Source organism: Equus asinus, chromosome 22, assembly GCF_041296235.1.
Source record: "Equus asinus isolate D_3611 breed Donkey chromosome 22, EquAss-T2T_v2, whole genome shotgun sequence".
Lineage (NCBI taxonomy): Eukaryota > Metazoa > Chordata > Mammalia > Perissodactyla > Equidae > Equus > Equus asinus.
In genome coordinates, this window is record NC_091811.1 from 58,455,744 (window position 1) to 58,478,203 (window position 22,460).

General features: G+C 40.1%; 1 protein-coding gene across 2 annotated transcripts; it reads right to left on the reverse strand.

Moving 5' to 3' along the window:
- Window positions 1-1,577: 1,577 nt before the first annotated feature.
- On the reverse strand, window positions 1,578-22,045 carry PTGES3 (prostaglandin E synthase 3). Of its 2 annotated transcripts, XM_014843937.3 has the most exons (8): window positions 21,514-22,045; window positions 8,997-9,110; window positions 8,778-8,847; window positions 8,170-8,268; window positions 7,499-7,588; window positions 3,924-3,986; window positions 3,040-3,064; window positions 1,578-2,737 (listed from the first exon to the last, which is right to left on the reverse strand). In XM_014843937.3, coding segments are annotated over exons 1-8 (483 nt in total). In that variant the 5' UTR covers window positions 21,516-22,045; the 3' UTR covers window positions 1,578-2,717. The 2 variants fall into 2 exon arrangements, with proteins under 2 accessions (XP_014699423.1, XP_044611659.1); XM_044755724.2 differs by lacking the exon at window positions 3,924-3,986 and having other exon boundaries at window positions 21,514-21,908.
- Between the last annotated feature and the right edge of the window lie 415 nt (window positions 22,046-22,460).

Consider the following 22,460-nt stretch of genomic DNA (forward strand, 5'->3'; position numbering starts at 1 on the left):
AAAAAGGAAAAATAACAATTTAAAATAAATAATTAAAAAAACGCAAAATGAGGGCCGTCCTGGTGGCACAGCAGTTAAGTGCACACGTTCCGCTTTGGAGGTCGGGTTTGCCAGTTCAGATCCTGGGTGCGGACATGGCACCGTTTGGCACATGTAGAGGAAGATGGGCACCGATGTTAGCTCAGAGCCAGTCTTCCTCAGGAAAAATCAGGGGATTGGCAGCAGTTAGCTCAGGGCTAATCTTCCTCAAAAAAAACCCCAAAATGGACAAAACTATAATAGACACTACCCCCCATTCAAACAAAAACTCACCCAAGTGATCCTCTCCCCAACTAAGTCTTTAAAGCAATAGTAATTAGAGTTCAGATTTGAGATACAGAGCCAAACAGCTCTCCTGAAGCTTCTGGCCTGTCGTTTCATCTTTCAGCATGAAATACTCAAGTTAGAGGGACCAGGTATCATGCACAAGGTTTACAACCTGACTGAGCAATAAGGGTTAATGAAATCTCATTCAAGTGTTTGAAAACAAGATAGATTTTAAAAGCTGTAAGGACTTCAGCAGACAGGATGGAATCAGAAACCTATCAAGCTATACTTAATGCTATGGCCTAACAGCTGGCAGTAAGCCACTGAATTCTTAAGGAATCTTTAACTTCCAGAACTTGCATATAAAAAGTTTTTCACAAGAATGGAACTAAAACTATAAGGGTTTTTGAACTTTTTTAAGTTTTCCCCTGAAGCTAAGAACTACACCACTTATCAGTAGTACTGATACCTTTGGCATGCTCCAGAGAAACGAGACCAAGTTTAAAATAATTTTTTAAAAGTACAGAAGTTCATGGGGGCCAGCCAAGTGGCATGGTGGTTAAGTTCATGCACTCTGCTTCAGGAACCCAGGGTTCACTGGTTTGGATCCTGGGTGTGGACCTGCACATTGCTCATCAAGCCATGCTGTGCCAGAGTCCCACATACAAAATAGAGGAAGACTGGCAAGAGATGTTAGCTCAGGGACAATTTTCTTCACAAAAAAGGGCAAAAGAAAAAAGTACGTAAGTTCAAACACACTTCCCAATGTGGAAAGACCTAGGGCTTTGAGGAAATTGCATTCCTTTAACAGGACCAGAACCCAAATTAATCTTCTCTAATATTAACAAAACAGTTGAATGGCATGTGTTGTTATGCCCAGGGCCCCAGGAAGGTAGGAAGATTTTCTAGTTGTAGCATAAGAAAATGGTTTTGAATATCATTCTGAAGAGTCATATACTTAACAGCGGAAGGAAAAAAGGTTGTTTTCCCTTCTAAATACCCGTAATACTCTATGCATATCTATTACTGCATTTCCTCCATCTATCAAGTTTTTGTTCAATGTCTGTCCCCTGGCCTAGCCTGTGAGCTCCCTGGGCAGAGCAATTATCTGAAGGATTAATCTTTGTATCCCTCACACGTAAGACTGCCTGTTAACACAGGTCCTTAATGTCTGACATAAAGAAGTACTGAAATAGCAAGCATTTTTATGCTAAGACAAATACCTGTAAATTGGAAGGAATAAAAACTGCCAAAATGCAGAAGCTCAAAGATTTAGAGGAGGACAACACATTTAGTTTTATTTCAATCAAATCACAACACTTTCTTTTCCAGCTGCTGCAAAGTGCATCTACAATTCTGTATTACAGATCCACTTTTAAAAGGTTTCCTGTAACATTACAGCAAGCCTCTTTTTTTCAAACAGAGGAATATTCCCAAACTCTTCCTCAAGTAAAAATAAAAACTCCATTCCAGTAAATGGTAATACATGAAATTACAGTAAACCAGACACTTAAAAGGACAGCCAAAAAGTCTTCCAACAGTTTATTAGAAAGAATGTAGACATTTAAAAAAAAATCCCCACTGTCATGAACATAAATTGAGGTTTTCAGCCGCAGTACAAGCTGAATCAAAGAAAGAAATAAAAAATCCAATAGTGTATTAACATTTTTTTCCCTCACTTGCCATACTGACAGTGCAAATACAAATTTGGTCTAAATGTACAGACTCTTCAAGCAACAATATACAGCCTTTCTTTGTCCTCCACGCTAAGAGATGTAAAAGTTTAAGGGTCAAACAATACCAAATGTACAGGCTTCAAAAACCATCTAAGTTAGGGCATTCACTAATTTTAGCTAAGATACATCTGGAACACTGACAAGTGATCACTTACATACAATAATGTGAAGTAAATTTTTTGAAAAATAAAACTTTAGTGGAACAATCCTTAAGGATATACCAGAGGAACAATAGGTTACCAGTTTAAAGTATCAACCAATTTGTTTCAGCCACTTTGAGTCCATGTTCTAAAATCTAAAATTTAGTTATCCTTCCCTAAGCCAAGAGCTTCCTATCATGTCAGTATCTATGTTATGAAGTAAAGGAGACTTAGGTGAAATGTTTTTATTTATCACAACTGCTGGATCAATTGCCTAGGACCTCAACAGCATCATGAAAGTCTGGGAAATGTTCATGCATAAGGTTATTGCCTTAGCTGACTTAAAAGTGCCCCATACAATGGTACATATCAACCCTTACTGAAGCCTTTAAAAAAACAAACAGGTTGAAAAATGGGTTAAAGGAGGCAAATACAGCATCTGCCTTTAGAGCTATCAACTCAGGAATTCTCTCAATTATGAAATCTTGCAGAGAAGTTATTTTTCTTTTTCAAAATCCGGTGACGGTAACATTCCTTACTCCAGATCTGGCATTTCTGAAAGGGTATTAAAAAGATTAGTATCAAGTATAAGGGAATAATCTACCAAAACTTCAAAGTTTTACAGGAAAAGCAGTCAACAATAGAGTTAAACAGTTTCTAGCAAATTAATAGGTTGTCTTTTTTTGAATTTCAATCTCGAATCATTCAAATTTCTGTTTTGGTTATTTATTAGAGACCATAAAGAAATAATCATTTTTCTTCCAAGAACTGTAAAGAAATTAACTTCTCTACTTTGAGAGTTTGGTCTATGATGTGAAACATCACTGTGCAAACATACTTTTTACAAAGACACTTACTTTCGTCATCACTGTCTTGTGAATCCTGCAAAGGGGAAATAAAAAATGTTACGAAGTTGATCAAATATTCCTCTGCTAACTGAATAGTTTGTCTAAAAAAGCTGAAGCACTATACTTTTGACTAAGGTAGCAAAGATATGTAGTTATATCAAGTCTATGAATTTAATCAATGGACTTAAGAACACGTTTACATATGATGAACTGATGTACAGCTGAGGATCTATCTTCCTGTACGATGTGTGCCTTCTGGTGGGAACTGAGCCCACCCTTTAAGTCCCTTCCTATCCAACCAGACTGAATCTTGTATAAAATGGTTTCTCTTTTCTTGGCATTCAATGGAAGAGAAAAATGGCTCAATATTAAGACCACTGGGCTGACAGAAGACAATGAACTCTAATCCTGGCTGTTGAACTGTCAAAAAGTATCTTCCAACTTGTATTGAAAACTTTCTTAAAGATGTTAACAGGATGCCAGAGGGGGGAATGTTGAGAAGAGTGGTCCAGTATATCCTACTCCTATAGATTTCACAATGTCCATCTGTTTACTATAGTCTCTGACCAATCCTGCTGTAAAAACCTGTTTAACTTTGTCAAAATAATCTCCAAATGAACTCTTGACTGAATAATGTGTGTGATGCCTCTATGCAATGACTCTTGAAATCTGGTCCCTTTAAGAATAATCCGTGGGACACCAATTTCCTAATAGGTACCTGTCCCTAAAAAAATGGGCACATTTAAGAAATTCCTTTTCTTTGTATTTTTTAGGAAAAAAACCAACAATAAGTGGCAAAAAAAAAAAAGCAATCTTGAATCTATAGAAAACAACCTGTAAATACATTGTTTCTTACTATTTAAGTAAACAGAGAAAAGAATTTGTAGACTTACATCATCTGCTCCATCTACTTCTGGTAAATCTACATCCTCATCACCACCCATGTTGTTCATCATCTATTTGAAGTGTAAAAATTAGTTTTAAAAATGATGTTAAATTAAGCCCTAATTATTAGGTTGCACGCTCCAGAATAAACCTTAAACCTGTCATAGATTTCCACCAATGAAAAAAGCAAAACAAATGTTTTAAGTACCTTCCTTTCTGGAAAAGGTAGATTATAGGTAACGACATAAAATCCTGAAAACTTGTAGGGAAGATAAGACTAAGTTCTCATCAAAGAAAAATGAAGTTATTAAAATTCATCCAGTAAAGTGTCTATATATCATGTAGAAATTAATCACCCAAATCCTGAATAGGAGTTACCTCTGGTGGCTAAGGAAAAGAATGAGATTTATCTGTAGTTGTAGTTTTGTATTTTAAGCTAAGAGGCATGTCTTTTAAGCAGTCTCACTAGAGTTTTAAATATTTTGAAGAACCAGTAAGTGATTTAAAACAAAGTTCTTCGGGATGATTTGTATAAAAGGCCTGAATATTGAATCAAAGGCTAAACAGCAGTAACTAAAAACAGAAAACAGGGGCTGGCCTGGGGGCAGGAACCGGTTAGTTCATGTGCTCCGCTTGGGCAACCTGGGGTTCACATATTCGGATCCTGGGCAAGGACCTGCGCACTGCTTATTAAGTCATGCTGTGGTAGGCGTCCCACATATAATGTAGAGGAAGATGGGCACAGACATTAGCTCAGGGCCAGTCTTCCTCAAAAACAAAAACAGAAGGGGCTGGCCCTGTGGCCGAGTGGTTAAGTTCAAGTGCTAAGCTTTGGCAGCCCAGGATTTCACTGGTTTGGATTCTGGGCGCAGACAAAGCATCAATCATCAAGCCAGGCTGAGGCAGCGTCCCACACGCTACAACTAGAAAGACCCACAACTAAAATATACAACTATGTACTGGGGGGCTTTGGGGAGAAGAAGGAAATTGAATAAATAAATAAAATCTTGGGGCCAGCCCCGTGGTGCAGCGGTTGAGTGCACACATTCCACTTCTCGGCAGCCCAGGGTTCACCGGTTCAGATCCCGGATGCAGACATGGCACCGCTTGGCAAGCCATGCTGTGGTAGGCATCCCACATACAAAGCAGAGGAAGATGGGCACGGATGTTAGCTCAGGGCCAGTCTTCCTCAGCAAAAGGAGGAGGATGGCAGCAGATGTTACTTCAGGGCCAATTTTCCTCAATAAATAAATAAAAATTAAAAAAAAAAAAAAGAAACATTAATTCTTAAAAGAAAAGGTACATAGGGGCTGGCCCCGTGGCCGAGTGGTTAAGTTCACGTGCTCTGCTGCAGCGGCCCAGGGTTTCGCCAGTTTGAATCCTGGGTGCGGACATGGCACCGCTCGTCAGGCCATGCTGAGGCAGTGTCTCACATGCCACAACTGGAAGGACCCACAAATATGTACTGGGGGGCTTTGGGGAGAAAAAGAAAAAAAAAAAAAAGGTACACAGTGTGGAAAATACCCTCATATATGTAAACACTCTTATAAGCTTACAGTGAACTGGGACTAACAACAAAGCGTACTTACATGAAGTAACTAATTTCCCATCTTTATTGTTTGATCATAAAGTAGTGTATTCTTTAAACAGGTACAAATAACCAAAGACTGAACAACTATTATCAGATGGGGAAGGACTTATCTCCCCAAGTTAACAACTTTTCTATAACAGTTAAATTTTTTAAAACTTAAAATACGTACATAACCATGCAAAATTTCATAAACAAAAATCAAAGTCTTCAAAGATAGACGTTTACTTGAACTTTAGAGTTAGAAGGGGCCTTACAAAGATACCTAGTCAAATCTCTCCGTATAAAAATTCTGGGCAATCTAGTCTTTTTTTTTTCTTTGACTGGCACCTGAGCTAACAACTGTTACCAATCTTTTTTTTCTTTCTTTTTTTTTTTATTGCTTTTTCTCTCCAAATCACCCCAGTACATAGTTGTATATTTTAGTTGTGGGTCCTTCTAGTTGTGGCATGTGGGTTGCCACCTCAACATAGCCCGATGAGCCGTGCCATCTCCGCGCCAGGATCTGAACTGGCGAAACCCTGGGCCACCACAGCAGAGCACGTGAACTTAACACCTGGCCACGGGGCCAGCCCCTGGGCAATCTAGTCTTGAATAATATGAGTAACAAAGCATTTCCCTGCATCTCAAGATGCTGTTGAACACTTCCATTAAATTTCTTTGAGCAGGAAAAATGCTCAAAAAATGTGCCAAGCACAATGCTAGCAGCTCAGGATACAATGGTAATAGAGAATTGAATATATTCAAGAACTATTTAGGAGGTAAAAAAACCCAAACAAACAGAAAAACAGGGCCAGCCCAGTGGCGCAACGGTTAAGTGAGCACGTTCCACTTTGGTGGCCCAGGGTTCACCGGTTTAGATGCCAGGCGCGGACACGGCACCACTTGGCAAGCCATGCTATGGTAGGCATCCCACATATAAAGCAGACGAAGATGGGCATGGACGTTAGCTCAATGCCAGCCTTCCTCAGCAAAAAGAGGAGGATTGGCAGCAGATGTTAGTTTACGGCTGCTCTTCCTCAAAACAAACAAACAAACAATAAGCACAACAAAACACAGAGCAACAAAGATAGCAGTTAATGTTCTACTGGATAGAGACAGAGTGAAAGAGAACAATGTTAAGAAGTTGTGAATCATACAGCTGAGTAAATAGGGGCTCAATTACTATAGGTAAGGAATAGCATAGTTGAGGAGAATCACATGAATACCATTATCCTCCCTTCTCTCTTTTGAAATCAAGATGCCAGAGCCATGTAAAGAGAGATGTTAAATAAGCAGTTGTATACAAGAAGCCGGAAACTTACTCCTTGATCTCTTAGTTTTTGAAGAAGAAATATAAACCAAGTCCAGTCAATTAAAATTTCAAATTGCAATGAGAAACAGATTTCATGGGAATACCTTCAACTTACAACCTAATGTTCTCTTTTCTGGTCAGCTTTACTGCAGTACATTTGATAAGGTTTATTCCACCTAAAGGGAGATCAATGATTTTTTGCCTTTGGCCATGGTAATATGTATTTGGGTGACATCTTGGAAAAATAGGCTTATTTAAACCCTTTCCTTGATTTTGCAAACTAAAACATCCCTACATACTACTACTCATGCACATTTCACCATGATTAATGTCTTTAAAGGTTTATTTTCCTATCACATGACTCTAAAATGCAAGCCAATTGCTGTATTCATGCTCCTAAAAAAAATGTTCTTAAGCTGGAATAAAAACTAGCTGTGTTGCATTGACTGTATGGCTGATTTTTGGTCTTTATACACCAACTTTAGAACTTAACACTACTATTTTAAAAAATCATAAAGGAATGTTAAACGTCAGGATTAAGTAACCAATGTTGCAATCTTACTTGGTTTTTACTGCAGAACGGCTTTGAAAGTAAAATAATGCATGTATCCAATAACACTAGGTGCTTTAAAACCAAATTAAATTGACTACATAGAAATGTATTGGGAAAAAAGTGGAAGAATACATTTAAAAGAACTTACCTCAGAGAAACGATCAAAATTAGACATGTCTTCATCTGAATCATCTTCCCAGTCTTTCCAATTATTGAAGTCCACACTAAGCCAATTAAGCTATAGACCAATACAAACATCACCCTGTGATTAGGTTAACTTGCACTCACTGGCATGTAACTGAGAACTACATTTCTTGAACTGTGGGCTCATACTCACTAGTGAAGCATGGAATTAGCACAAAAAAAGTAGACTGGAAAATGAGAGTGAAGTCAAATGCAACAATGGTAAATACAGTTTCATGAAGCTTCTTTCACAGCTGTTAAACAAACCTACTTTTTAAAAACAACCAAAATTCACTGGTACGAACTATTCTCAGATTATTTGAGTAACTTATTTTTTGGGGGGTTAAGCACTGAAATATACTCCCATGTGATACCTGAGTAATTTATGAAGGCTTCTAAAGCAAAGTCTGCCTCTTGAATGCAAAAGATTCTGCATCAACAAATGACTGATCTTACTCTGACCACACTTGGTTTTAAGTTAAAACTAATAAATCTCAAAGTAAAGAAAAACATACAGAACACCAAGGCTTTAATACTACTACGCTATAAACAAAAATACCATATTCCTCATACCAAATATATCTTTTATTACTTAAAATAAAAATATTAAACTTTCAAAAAAAGTAAGAAACCTACCTTTGCCCTTTCTTTTGTTAACCTTGGCCATGACTGGCCAGATTCTCCTTTTCGTAAACAACATAAAATTGATCTGTCCGTTCTTTTATGCTTGGAATCCTAAAAACGAAAACAAAGCACCAGTTCACTATTTAACCTCTCCAGTATCACTATGGGTTAGAAAGTAGCTTATCATTTCTCACCGCTCCATTCTCTGCCTACACTTTCTCTAAACTCAAACAAAATCCCCTAGACTAAAAATTCCATAAGCTATTCAATTGCAAAAAAAAGAAGAAAGAAAGAAAAAAACACCACTCTTCCTCCCTGCACAAGGTGAATAAAACCTTCAAAAAAAATTAACTAAACACAATGCAATAGTAGAACAGTTTAACAATTCCATACTTAGGTAAGACAAGCCTCAAGAGTACTGCCCTCAGTCCAAACAGTGATAACAAGAACAAAAACAGACTTGGAAAAGTAGTTAGGAGGAGGAAAATATTGCAAAATATGCCTAGTTAGCCTCTGAACTGTTAAGAAAAACAGAATTAGTGCCTATTGCTAAAGAGTATTTAAGAGCATGCCCATTTCCTCATGATTTAAACAGGGATTAAAGCATCAAGACTACTTACATTTGGATCAATACTGTGAAAAAGATCAATTTCATTTAAATGTTTAAAATTATCACTTCCTCCAAGACAACTGTATTAAAAAAAAAGGAAAAAAAGGAATGAGCCTCTTCAAAGAGGTAAAGATTAGTAATAACTTCAGTGAAAACACAAAACAAGCAAACCAAAGCTATTGCTGTCTGAAACAAGCTTTTTACCCCATGATGTAAAATGGTAATTTACCTGAATGTAAGTTTGGATTTTTCAAAATTTACATTAACATCTTTACTGTCTTCAACACAAAATTCAATGAAGACATAGTCCCTTCGATCATACCACTTTGCAGAAGCAGGCTGCCTACAAAGAGATAAAATTAGACAAAGTTAAGCTGGAATTCATTAAGTGAATATTTACATAACCTCCAAAGTCTAGCACATAAGTAATATATTTCTCTACTCCACTAGACCATTGATTATCTTGAGGCAGTTCCAAACAGAAACTACATTTTTACTCCAACAGCTGCATTCAAAATTAAAACACAATGATACTCATTTCAAAATAGGAAAGATTTAAAAAACAAAAACAATACTCAATAGAGTTAGCCCTTTAGGTAGCCCTGCCAAAATTTATGCGCTACTCCTTTAGAGTCCTGCTCCTAAAATTTAACTTGACAGACTTAAAAAAATCAGACAGAAGTAATCCACTGTCAACCGAAATACAGTATTCAACATTTCTACTTACAATGCTAGAAACGGGGGGTGGGGGGAGAATTAAAAAGTACGAGAAATGACAGTATTTGTCCTCAAAAAAGTCTCATCTGCAGCTTATTTCTGACTATATAAAAAGCAACCTTTTTGTTTTCTGCGCAACCAAATCCTAACAAAATTCTATGATTCTAACTAATGACATTAGATAAAGAATTAAACTTCTTCCTTTTTTTTTGTTGGAGGAAGATTAGCCCTGAGCTAACTGCTGCCAATCTTCCTCTTTTTGCTGAGGAAGCCTGGCCCTGAGCACGTCCATGCCCATCTTCCTCTACTTTAAATATGGGACGCCTACCACAGCATGGCTTTTGCCAAGCGGTGCCATGTCCGCACCCGGGATCTGAACCGGCAAACTCCGGGCCTGTGAGAAGCGCAGAACGTGCGAACTTAACTGCCATGCCACCGGACCGGCCCCAGAATTAAACTTCTTTACAGCCTCATCTTTTACCCTATCTATACATGTATCCAATATATACTATACCAGAAGCATCCTGCAGTATTTGCTCTTTCCTTATTATTCATCTGCTCCCGTTCCCTGCCAATATAGCCCAGTCATCTTCATAGTGTCAGTAAAGCTCTACCCATCCATTAAGTTTTAGAACATGGCTAAAAGACTGCTAGAAGCAAATACAGTCAAACATGGTTAATAGGTGATAAAGATCATATATGGTAAATACTTGAAAAATTTTCTTTGTAATCCTTAGACAAGTTAGACAAGTATTTGCATATGCACAACAATTCCTAGAAGAATTCTCACACACACACACACACACACACACACACATTAATTAACAGCTAAAGAACGAGCCAGAAAGATGACCAGGGAAAGGAAATAGAACTACATCTTTCAACTGTTTCAATTATTTTTTTTAAATAAGCCTGCGCTGCTTTAATAACCTAAAAATTAAAGTTACTGTCTATACAGGAATTCTTTGTATTTTCTGCAACTTTTCTATGACCCTAAGATTTCAAAATAAAAGTAAAAAAATATTAGTTATATGTTCAAACACTACTCACGAATCGACTCAAGTGCAAGGAATTGTTTCCAAGCTCTGAAATCCCCAACCTTAAGGAGTAGCAGTTTAAAGTCCCTTCTATAAATAAAAAGTTGTAGCCAACTGCTCAACATTTTCACACAACTGTTCAACTTTACTAGTCATGCTCCACTCTGGAACATTGATATCAGATCCAAAGTAGGCTACAAATTATAAATGGCAATTTCTAAAGTCTAAATACCAGCAAATCAGCAAGCGTAAACCCATTTCTTTACACATCTACTGGCAGATTTAAAAAAAGAACAGAAAGACAACAGGATTTTTAAATGCCTCTGAAAAAGACATCTAACCAAACTTCTGTGGACTGAGAAATCACAACTTCTAATATAAGAATGTCAATACAGCTAATAAACAATTTAGGAGTTTTATAAATAGGTCACAACAGAACACACATTATTTCTAGCTCATTTTCTTGCCAAAACAGTACTCTCAATACGTGCTAACATGTTCTGCCTTTAACTGAAAATATTTGGTAACTTAATAGATAATTAAGACTTTAAATGACTAGGTTCACAGATTTTCAAATTCAAGTGACCAGATAGCCCTACTTTTTAAAAGTAATAATGATTACCATGTGGGGCAATGAACACCCCAGTGCCAAAATACCATTTCCAACTAAAATGAACCAGAATTTCTACAGAGAAATGGCTGACCTCAGGCCTGAGGTGGGAAATATAAATTAGATTGGGACATCTTGTTGTGCAAGTGAAGCTATTAAAGAGAATGAGGTCAGCCAAAACAGGAGGCAACAATTAGGATCGCTCCCCTTGGCCAAGGACAACTTGATCATCATAAAGAATGACTGCAAATTGATTCCAAAATATTGAATATAAAAACTCTTTGTATTGATTAAAAGAATTTAAAGAAAAACTACCCACAATTCTGGATCACGAGAAGATGCTACAGCTCCAATTCTTTACAAATTGGCAATGAAAGAGAAAAAATTGGGCATTTTTCCTTCTTTTCCTTTATGACCCTTTATTTATAACTAAATAGGACCAGTTCATGAAGGAGACTTCTTTACAGAATTCAAGCTTTGGTGTGGAATAGAACATGGGGGAAAAATTGACATTTTGCAACCCTTAAACTGACTTGGCAGTGACCATCAGTGGTGAACCCACTAACAATTAAATGAACAGCTGATAAAGAACTTACAATCTTAGTATCACTAAAATCGAGACAATCAGACATATACCTCCCAATTTGATGCAACATGATATATTCCACAGTAAACTTAATTCCAGTCTACAGGAAATATGAGGAAAAGGAGGAAGTTAAATGATACCCTGAGAAAGTGATAAATGCAGAATACCATTTCTTAAAATCAATGGCATAAAGGGGGGAAACTGCCCTAGATTAAAAAAGACTTATCAAGGGGCTGGCCCGGTGGCGCTGTGGTTAAGTGCACATGTTCTGCTTCGGCAGCCCAGGGTTCGCTGGTTTGGATCCCAGGTGCGGACATGGCACCGCTTGGCAAGCCATGCTGTGGTAGGCGTCCCACATATAAAGCAGGGTCAGCCTTCCTCAGCAAAAAGAGGAGGACTGGCAGAAGTTAGCTCAGGGCTAATCTTCCTGAAGGAATAAAAAGACTTATCAAACAAATGCAATTTATGAACCTAATCTGCTTCTCAACTCAAAAAACTAAATATAAAGATTCTGAAACTGTGCGTGGGCTGGCCCTGTGGCTCAGTGGTTAAGTTCCTGCATTCCGCTCCAGTGGCCTAGGGTTTGGCGGTTCGGATCCCGGGCACGGACCTACACACCACCCATCAAGCCACGCTGTGGTGGCATCCCATATAGAGGAACTAGAATGACTTACAACTATGACATACAACTATACACTGAGGCTTTGGGGAGGGGGAAAAAAAAGATTACTGAAACCGTGGAAATCTGGATACAGACAGTGTATTACACGATATGGAAATTGTTAGTTTTGTCAAATGTGAAAGGCATTGTTTTGATGAAAAAATGTCCATTCGAGACGAAAACTGAAGTATACTGAGTTTAGTATATATATATACACACGTGTGTGTGTGTGTGTGTGTGTGTTATTTATTTGTGAGGAAGATTATCCCTGAGCTAACATCCATGCAGATCTTCCTCTATTTTGTATGTGGGATGCCTCCACGGCATGGCTTGATGAGCAGTGTGTAGGTCTACACCTGGGGTCTGAACCCTTGAACCCTGGGCAGCCAAAGCAGAGTGCTTGAACTTAACCACTAAGCCACTGGGCTGGCCCTTATCCAGTCTACTTTAAAATGCCTCAAGAAAGAACAAGGAATAGATAAAGCAATGTGGCAAAGGCCTGAAAAGTGCTGAATGTGGATGATGGGTAGATGAGGATTTATTATATTCATAATATTAAAAAAAAATAATATTAAATGACTTTGGCATGAAATGCTTTCTTTCTTTGGAGCTACTTAGTCTAATTGTGAAATTGTTATTTAAAAGTTTAAAAAAGCAAGAAAATAAATTTTTCCCATTGAATTAAGAAAACAAAGACTGGGCCGGCCTGGTAGCGCAGCAGTTAAGTGCACACGTTCCGCTTCTTGGCGGCCCGGGGTTCACTGGTTCGGATCCCGGGTGCGGACATGGCACTGCTTGGCAAAAGCCATGCTGTGGCTGGCGTCCCACGTATAAAATAGAGGAAGATGGGCATGGATGTTAGCTCAGGGCCAGTCTTCCTTTAAAAAAAAAAAAAAGAAAACAAAACAAAGACTGCACAGCTCACAAAACCTGGCTATGATTGTCCAATTGTCATTTATTCTAAAATCTTGGAAACTGCTGCTTTAATAAAAAGCATTTACTTATTGCCATAGGTTTCCAGACGGTAGATGTTCCTTAAAGAACAACTTTTAATTAACTTAAAAAAAAAATCCATTGGGGCGAAGGGGAGGGTGTAGGTAAGAACAACCCTGTGCTGATACTGACTGAAGCTGAATGGGTACGTGAGCATTCACTGTAGTGGTCTACCTTTCATGTTTGAAAAAATACATAATAAAACTAAGCTAAATCAGTTTCTGTTCCTGCTAAGGACATTGGAACCAGAAGAGAATCTTTTTTCTTTCCTCAAATTCACATTATAATCTAGAGTTATATCATTGTTATGGAGTCAACTGTGTCGCCCTCAAATTTCTATGTTAAAGTTCTAAATACCCAGTACCTGAGAAAGTTGACTATATTTGCAGAGGATCTTAAATAAAAAAAAAAAGGTGACTGAGCTAAAATGAGTCTTAGGGTGGGCCACAATCCAAATATACCTGGTGTCCTTAAACAGATTAGGACACAGTTACAAAGGGAAGACCTTGTGAAGACACAAGAGAGAATGGTTATCTGCAAGCCAAGGAAAGAGGCCTGGGGGGCGGGGTGGGGTGGGAATCAACCCTGCTGAAACCTTGATCTTGGACTTAACACGTTCCAGAACTGAGGAAATAAATTTCTACTGTTTAAGCCACCCAGTCTCTGGTACTTTGTTATGTCAGCCCTAGCAAACTAATAGAATCATTTTCCAGATAATAAAAACAAAATTAAATGACCTAAATCAAGGGTTAAGCCAGGAGCCAAAAATGGTTTTCATATTTTTAAAGTTACAAAAACAAGAATATGGGACAGTAACATACCTATAGCTGCAAAAACGTTTTTCACCTCTGCACATATTATGTAAATAATCCACTACTTAAAACAAAACAATACCAACAACCCCCACAGCACAGTTCTAAACTTTTGTGCCAAGCTCTTCCAGACTTAACATTAGGGCTATGTCAATTCAAGCAATTAAATTTTGCATAACCTAAAATTCTCCTCTATAGTTTTGACTAAAATTTTTTAGTTTGTCTTGAAAGGACAGAGTGGAAACCATATTTCTTCCCCAAAACAACTGTTAATATGGTAGAATCCGGTGGGTTTTAATCATAATTTGCAGAAAATTATAAGCACCCCTCACTTTAAAAAATGGATGCACTAATGCAATGGTCTGAACACATCCCCCCAAAATTTGTATATTGAAATCCTAATGCTCAATGTGATGGTATTAGAAGGTGGGACCTTTGGGAGGTGCTTAGGTGATGATGTAGAGTCTTCAAGAATGGAATAAGTGCCTTATAAAAAGAGGCTCCAGAAAGATCCCTAGCCCTTTCTACTGTTGTCAGGACACAGCAAGAAGCTATGAACCAGGAAGTGGGCCCTTCACCAGAAGGTAACCATGCTGGTGCCTCGATCTCCGACTTCCAGCCTCCAAAACGGTAAGAAATCAATTTCTGCTGTTTATAAACTACCTGGTCTGTGGTATTTTGTTGCAGCAGCCCATATAGACTAAGACAACCAGTAAAGCTAAATGGAAAAAAATTGCTAAGGCGAATTTCCCAGTTATCGTAATTCTTTTGTTTGTTTACCATGTGTAAGGCATACTGAATTATAAAAGACAAAACGCCTCAAGTCTTTTATGAACTGGTAGGACAAGCATATTATACATAATTCGGGGTAAATTAATAAAGTTAAAGTTCAAAAACCAAGTTTAGGGCTAGGTCACAGACGTCCCTGGAGGCAACAGAAAAGAGTTTAGTTTATTCTGTAACTGCACAGTTAAAAAAAAACATTAACTGCAGCTATCATCCCTTTAGAACTTTGAAAATCTTGAGGAAAAAAAAATCCATATACAATAGAATTCTACAGTGTATGACTTGTCTCTAACCAACACTATGGTCAAGGTCCAACATCTTTATTTTCTTTTTCTCTCAGAATTTCCAATATTCAGAAGTTTTTATACAGGCCGACCTGGTGGCCCAGTGGTTAAGTTCGCATGCTCCACTTCGGTGGCCCACGGTTCGAGGTTTGCATCCTGGGCATGGATGTATGCACTGCTCATCAAGCCATGCTGTGACAGCGTCCCATGTGCAAAACAGAGGAAGACTGGCACAGATGTTAGCTCAGGGCCAATCTTCCTCTCCAAAAAAATAATTTTTTTTCTTTACAAGCACATACTCCAGACGATCAGACAGCAAATATAAAACATCTTGAGGTCTGAGCCAGCCCCAGTGGCCTAGTGATTAAGTTTGGCATGCTGTGCTTTGGTGGCTGGGTTTGGTTCCTGGGCACAGACCCATAGGGCTCGTCTGTCAGTGGACAGTTAGTCCTAACCCTCAGTCAAGCACCTCATGTAGCCAAGTCTCATAGCTAAAATACATTTAGAGTTTGAATGTGATACAAGAAACAAACATTTATTGCACACGGTACCAGAAATTGTTCTGGAGGTACAGACAGTCAACAAAACAGACAAAAATACCCACCCTTAAGAAGCTTACATTCAAGTTAGATGAAATTTAGTCCAAATATCATCTAAGAAATATGGAGGTAAAGGGATCAGGTCCATTACTAGACATTGTTTATTTTTCTTAATGTATAAGTAAGTGATATATTATAACATTCTTTGGTTGTTAGTACTTTGAGAAGTAACTTACCTATATTTTTAAGGTTGTAAGATAATGCAAAGTATTAAGATATTCTCTAATAGTACACAATCTCACATACCTTATTCAAAAGTAACTAATGACAGCCCTCTTACAAGTTTATTCTTAATGGAGCATGATGTTTGTCTAAAGTAAAAGATCACTTCGAATTCTAAGATAAAACAGGAATCTGAAGACCAGCTTTTTCCTAGAGCTTGTAGATGTAGGAATAAACTAAACATTTCCAGTAAAGCGGAAAGCTTTTTTTTTTTTTTTTGGAGGAAGATTAGCCCTGAGCTAACATCTCCTCTACTTTTTATTTTTACGTGGGATGCCTGCCACAGCATGGCTTGACAAGCAGTGCATAGGTCCACACCCAGGATCCGAACCGGCGAACCCCAGGCTGCCAAAGCAGAATGTGCAAACTTAACACCTATGCCACAAGTCCAGCCCTGTGGAAAGCTTCTTAAAGACTAGATTCACTAATCTTTTATACATCCCAGAATATCTTTAAATATCAAGAAAGGTTATAGAAGAAAAATAAAACTCATCAAAACCAAGAAAAAAAAGTCAGCAGTAAAAAAAAAGATGTTATAAAGTTCAGAATTACTGATTTTTTAAAACTAAGTTTGTCAACTGGTCTATCATTTGAAAAAGAGGACCAAGAAACTGGTAAAATCTATTTGTTTGTACTAAGTCAGAAATGATATGGAAACATGAAAATTCTGCTATGGAAAAAGAAAAAGTAGTTCCAGGTTCACAGAGTGACCAATTTTTCCTTAAGTATTAACAAAAGCCCTGCCTAGAATTGTCTAAAACCAAACTCTCTCATACGAATATTTTGTTCAAAGAAACCCCAAGATACACTTCTCCTATTTCCAGATCTTCTGTATGTCAGCTGTACTACTACGTAAACTTTCTGGAAAGGTGATCTGAATAGACATGCTAGTCCTGTGGTTTCCAAATTATGTGCCAAGGTCCCTCAGGGTACTATACAGGGCTGCCACAGGATATTTTAAATTTGAGAGGAATTCAGTGATACTCAATCTCAGTCATGACACCAAGTGGTTCAGTTTCAACAGCAGATTGCACTACATCCCTCTCCATTAAGTTTCATTTTTTGCAAAGCTGGATTTTGGTGGTTTCTATGATTAAAAAAAAAAGGCACCCACAAAAAAAATCAATGGGGAACAGGAATTTAACTCAAAGCATCCAATCTGATTTCAAGGTGGAAGAAGTTACACAGTGCCCAAAAGGCACACTTTCCAATAGTAATTATGGTCATACAAGAAACTATGTTTTTCTTTCAATTTACGTGTTCTAGTTTTACCAAGAGCACTGGGGCCATTAAGACAAAATACTTAAGTTGTTGGGACCCAACTAACTAATAAATGGAACTGTTAGCTTACTCCTTTTGGCCTAGCAGCACCATTAAAACAAACAAAAAACTACTAAGACACCAAGGGAGTGAACCAAGAACTTTCATGAACCTCTGTGCTAGTTCCTTTACTTGGTAATTTGCACTCTAATACATAAAGGTGAAAGCTGTTTTCAAAGATACTATTCCTCCCCTAAAACTTAGTGCCTTTCTTTCAAGCAACTCTATGACCTTCCCACTTTTCAACTTTTGTGCATACATCCTTTTAACATCCCCAAAGCAGACAAAATAATTTTTCTTCATACATACAAAACTCAAACAAGGTCAATCTCTCATTGCCTCCATTACAAGCAAATTTCAGAGCCTCAGGGCTTTGTTACTATGTGTCAAGAAGTAGCTAGGGGCCAGCCCCATGGCTGAGTGGTTAAGTTCTCCCGCTCTGCTTCAGCCGCCCAGGGTTTTGCCAGTTCGAATCCTGGGCACAGACAGGGCAATGCTCATCAAGCCATCCTGCGGCCGCATCCCACATGCCACAACTAGAAGGACCCACAACTAAAAGTACACAACTATGTACCAGGGGGCTTTGGGAGAAAAAAGAAAAACAAAATCTTAAAAAAAAAAGTAGTAGCACAGGTTTTAACAAAAGCAGTAGTTTAGATAAATAAAACTGAACTACAGAGACACGGTTATTTATTTGAAAATTAAAGTACCACTTGAAATTAGTCTTTTTTTTTTCTTGAGGACGATTAGCCCTGAGCTAACTTCTGCCAGTCCTCCTCATTTTTGCTGAGGAAGCCTGGCCCTGAGCTAACATCCGTGCCCATCTTCCTCTACTTTATGTGGGACGCCTACCACAGCACGGCGTGCCAAGTGGTGCCGTGTCCGCACCCGGGATCCCAACCGGAGAACCCCGGGAAGCTGAGAAGCGGAACGTGCGAATTTAACCGCTGCACCACCGGGCCGGCCCTAGTCTCCCTTTTTGTAAAATGGAAAAAATAAGACTTCTGCCAGAAATCCTCGGTTTCAATCCTATTTGAGACAGCCTCTTATGTTAGTCGGTGCTGTGTGAATTGATAGTTGAAAAACTAGATCCTAGACCTTAATAATACTAAAAATTTTAGAAACTCCTGTCTGTAACTTAGATCCTCTCAGTACACAAAGATAACTAAACACGCCGAGTCGGAAATGGCCCCAACATTAACTTTTTGGCAATAAACTATGGCTACATGTGAAGATCAACTATTGCACAGAAAATCCACAACAGCACATTTGATTTGACTTTGGGACACAACATGGAGGACGGTATACTACCGGTTTAAAGTACTGGCATCTTCCTGGAAAATGAAAACTTCAAAGGTGTTCTGGAGAAGTGGGGAAATGAGGCTCAATTTAAAATCTATCACTGCCACTCCATACAGTAAATTACAAAAAGTTTACTACAACACACTTTGTATTTCTGTAGCAAACTACACTAGATGCAACAATTCTTAGTTTAAGAACTCAGATAAAATAGGATCTTAAGCGTTTAAGAGCTAGATTGATTCTAAACAGTTGATATTACAAAGGTATTGTTTCCTGGGAAGTGACGATCACTAACCACCTAAGATCACAAAATGATATAGCTTCTAGAAGATTTCAAAAGTGACAAAATACAATTAAACAGGAGAATCTTATTAACAACGCATACTGGTCTGCACTCCAGTGATTTGCCACTTCCAGTTTCTACTGCCTTCTAGTTAAAGTCTAACCAGGCATAGAAAAAAAGAAAATCCAGTTGCCAGGTTACAGTGGTTAGGAAATCAACACCGAACAAAGACCATCATCCGTTACTTTCCCCTAACTTTTAGAAGTTAACCATATACCACACGCTCACTATTACAATTTGTTTTGGACACAAACACTGATTTTATTTTGGGGTCTCAATCCTACAAAGCTGAGTGATGGCGAAGTAATTAAGATTTTAACCAATGTTAGAAATAGTCACAATACGTTTCTGGGCAATTTATTAATTTAAGTACAGGACACCAAGAAGAATGACTTCAACTACCTTAAAACTAAATAAAAAATTTTACTTTATATCCATTGTTAGCAGGTCCAACTTAGAACCAACTACAATGCTTAATTTAAAAAAAAGCAAAGGAGCACCCCTGCAGAGAGTTTAGGCAGGTCTTAAACAGGGAAGAGGGGTCCTAAAATCCCAGCTTTGTCCAAGGTAGGCGAAAGGCTGAGCTTTTACGTAAGCTGCTAGACAAACTAAAAACACGATTAAAAGAAATTTACTTAGGAAATCACTACTAAAGAACATTCAAAGGAGAAAAAACAAACCCTAAAACCCTTAAAATATCCAGCATGTCTTTGTCCACATCTAAAAAAATATTTATAGGAGACATCAACGAAACGAACCCCTATCAGCCAAATTCTTCCTAGGACTATATGACCGATTAAAAATTCTTCCCAGTTCAAATAACTGGCTCATAATATTCTTGTAAATTCATTCATTAGTTCAATAAAATCCCCTAAAGAATTTGCAAGATGGCATATATTGAATATTTTAAAGAGGATCAGACTTATCTGGTGTCTTCAAAACACTCATTTTGAAAGTAACATTCTTTTACTTACAGACTGCTTTTTGGAATATTCAGTCACACTTTTCACCTTTTAATCTATCTACATAACTTAACGTTCCTCACGTTTTATGTGACCTCCCTTAAGTGTTTCTATTTCAAACCAAATTAAACATTATTTCTTCGTGAAAAGATATTTTGTTTGGCTTCATTCATCTATCAAATGTTGGTAATGCTTCATTTTCTTAGATACTTTAAGACCGACAATCCTGCTGCATTATTTGGAGGAGAGCTTTCAAAGGGAAAATCAAAACTGTTTTACATAAATTAAAATCTTCTACCTAGGTATCACTTTTGGGGGGAAAAGTCCTTCCAAAATTCTACTATAACCCCTTTACAGTAATAACGCGTCCTTCTCGAGGCTTGTTCTCCGTCATCAATTGGCTGTAGCGTATCCTTTACTTCACCACTTAGATTTCTAGCCGAACATATTCACCGTTAATGTTATTAATTCAATCCTTGAAAGTGCATTACTTGTTATAGGAACAAAAACTGTTCCCCTTCAATTGCTCTCCATACGTAACTTTTAGAGAGCAGTTAGCACCAAAAAACTATAAAACCGGCAGCTTTCCTGAGAAGTAAGTAAGGCCTGGAAGTGGCAGTGCTAAGGATTCGTATTGGGTTAAAATCAACAAGGTTTTCCTTTATCTCAATAAAACTAAGATCGCTAAACAATCTGCGGTCACCTCCACGTAACCAAATGTAAGCTCTTTAAGACGGCAAGAAGGCAATCACATACCTATTTTACCCTTAAACTAGCATAGGACAAGGAAACCTCGTCACAAGTTTCACACACAACACAGAAAATGTCCACAAGTATCCTTCCACTCGACACGTGCACGGCCACCTGCTCACGGTAGCTCCTCGCTGCCAGGGACACCGCTGGGTTTTGGCAACCTTCACTCCCTTCAAGGGACTGGAGTTAGGGGAAGACCTGGAAAGACCCTCGCTCGAGAAATCACGACCCCCGAGCGGGAAGGAAGCGGTGGCGCCGGCGCGGCCTCCTCCAGGTGCCTAGCAGTCCCTGTAGCTCTCGGCGGAGGCCGCGCGCGCCCCCGAGGAGCACCCCCAGCTACTGGGAGCACCCACCACAGGTGCGCTTGGCCCGCGGCCTGGCCCCGGCGCCACAGCGCGGCCGGACCGCACGGCCCAGGACGCCGAGCGGCAACCCACGAGGGCCCACGCCTCCAGGGCGCCCGCATGGCGCGGAGCTCGCGGGAGAGGGAGGCCTGAGACTAGTGAGGGAGAGCAGGGACAACGCGCACTGCCCGCGGGGGAAGCGACCGTCTGGAGGAAAAATGTCCTCCACCCGCCAACAGTAACCGGAACAGGGATCCTGGACCTCCTACCCCCAGGCAAGAACGACCGCCACCACCGAGGGGAGAGCGCCGAGGGGGCCGGGAGCGGGGGAGGGGGAGGCGGCTTCCCGACAGCCCCCAGCACGGCCTCGGCCTCCCTCTGGGGCGACCTTCCCTCGGCCGGGTGGCGCACTCACATCGTGAACGGGGCAGGGGGACGGGCGCACGGGTGGGCGGGCCTCTCGGCGGCAGCTGCTGGGCAGTCGACTCTTCTCCGTTGGCGACTCCGGCGTCTCCTGCCCGGTCGCGGCCTCTTCTCGGTTCCCTGAGGCGACGGCGACGGCGGCGGGCTCGATCAGGGTCCCCAGAATGCACCGCGCGGAGAGAGCGGCTCCTCCGGTCGGGGAGAGGAGGAAAGTGTAGGAAAAGGGGCGCGAGGACGGAGAATGAACGTGCGTGCGTGCGAGCGAGGGGTGGTGAGGCCGGGCGGCGGCTGGTGACGCAGCAAAATGCCCGGGCCCGGCCGCCGCGCGTGCGCACTCTTTGTTTTCGGGCTCCTGCGCGGCTTTCTAGAGATATCTACGGAAAGGGCGGGGCCTCCCAGCTCCTTCGCGATCCTTCCCGGCGCTGGCCCCGCCTCTCGTCCGCTCCCTCCGGCGCGACGCGTTCCCGCCTCTGCTCCCGCGCTCCCCCCTCGCGGCAGAAGACCGTTGGCCGCCTAACCGCTTGGCCGCACGCCTTGGGCGGTCGCCCGGGTGACGGCTGAGGCGGAGAGCCGCGGAGTCGGGAGGCTGGGAAAGGGGGGCCTGGTTCCTCTAGAGCAAGTAAAGCAGCCCACTGGGGAAACGGTGCACCGCAAAAAGATGCGAAAAGCGGTGCAGGTGATAGTTGCGGAAAAGGGCCAACTTCAGAATCCAGGGCCTGGGTCCACCTCGCCGTTGTTCTGAAGGTTGGAGGCCGTGTCCAGGGCCAGCGGAAGGTTGAGGTCCTCGGCTGAGGGGGAACGTTTGCCCTTGGGGCGGGCATTTTCCTCTTCTCTGAGGTATTAATGCAGTAGGTGAGACAGGAGGGTCATGTGCCTGTGGGGGCTGGGCCGCTCGGTCGGTGTCTCCGGGCACATCGGTTGGGGAGGGGTCCCCCGTAT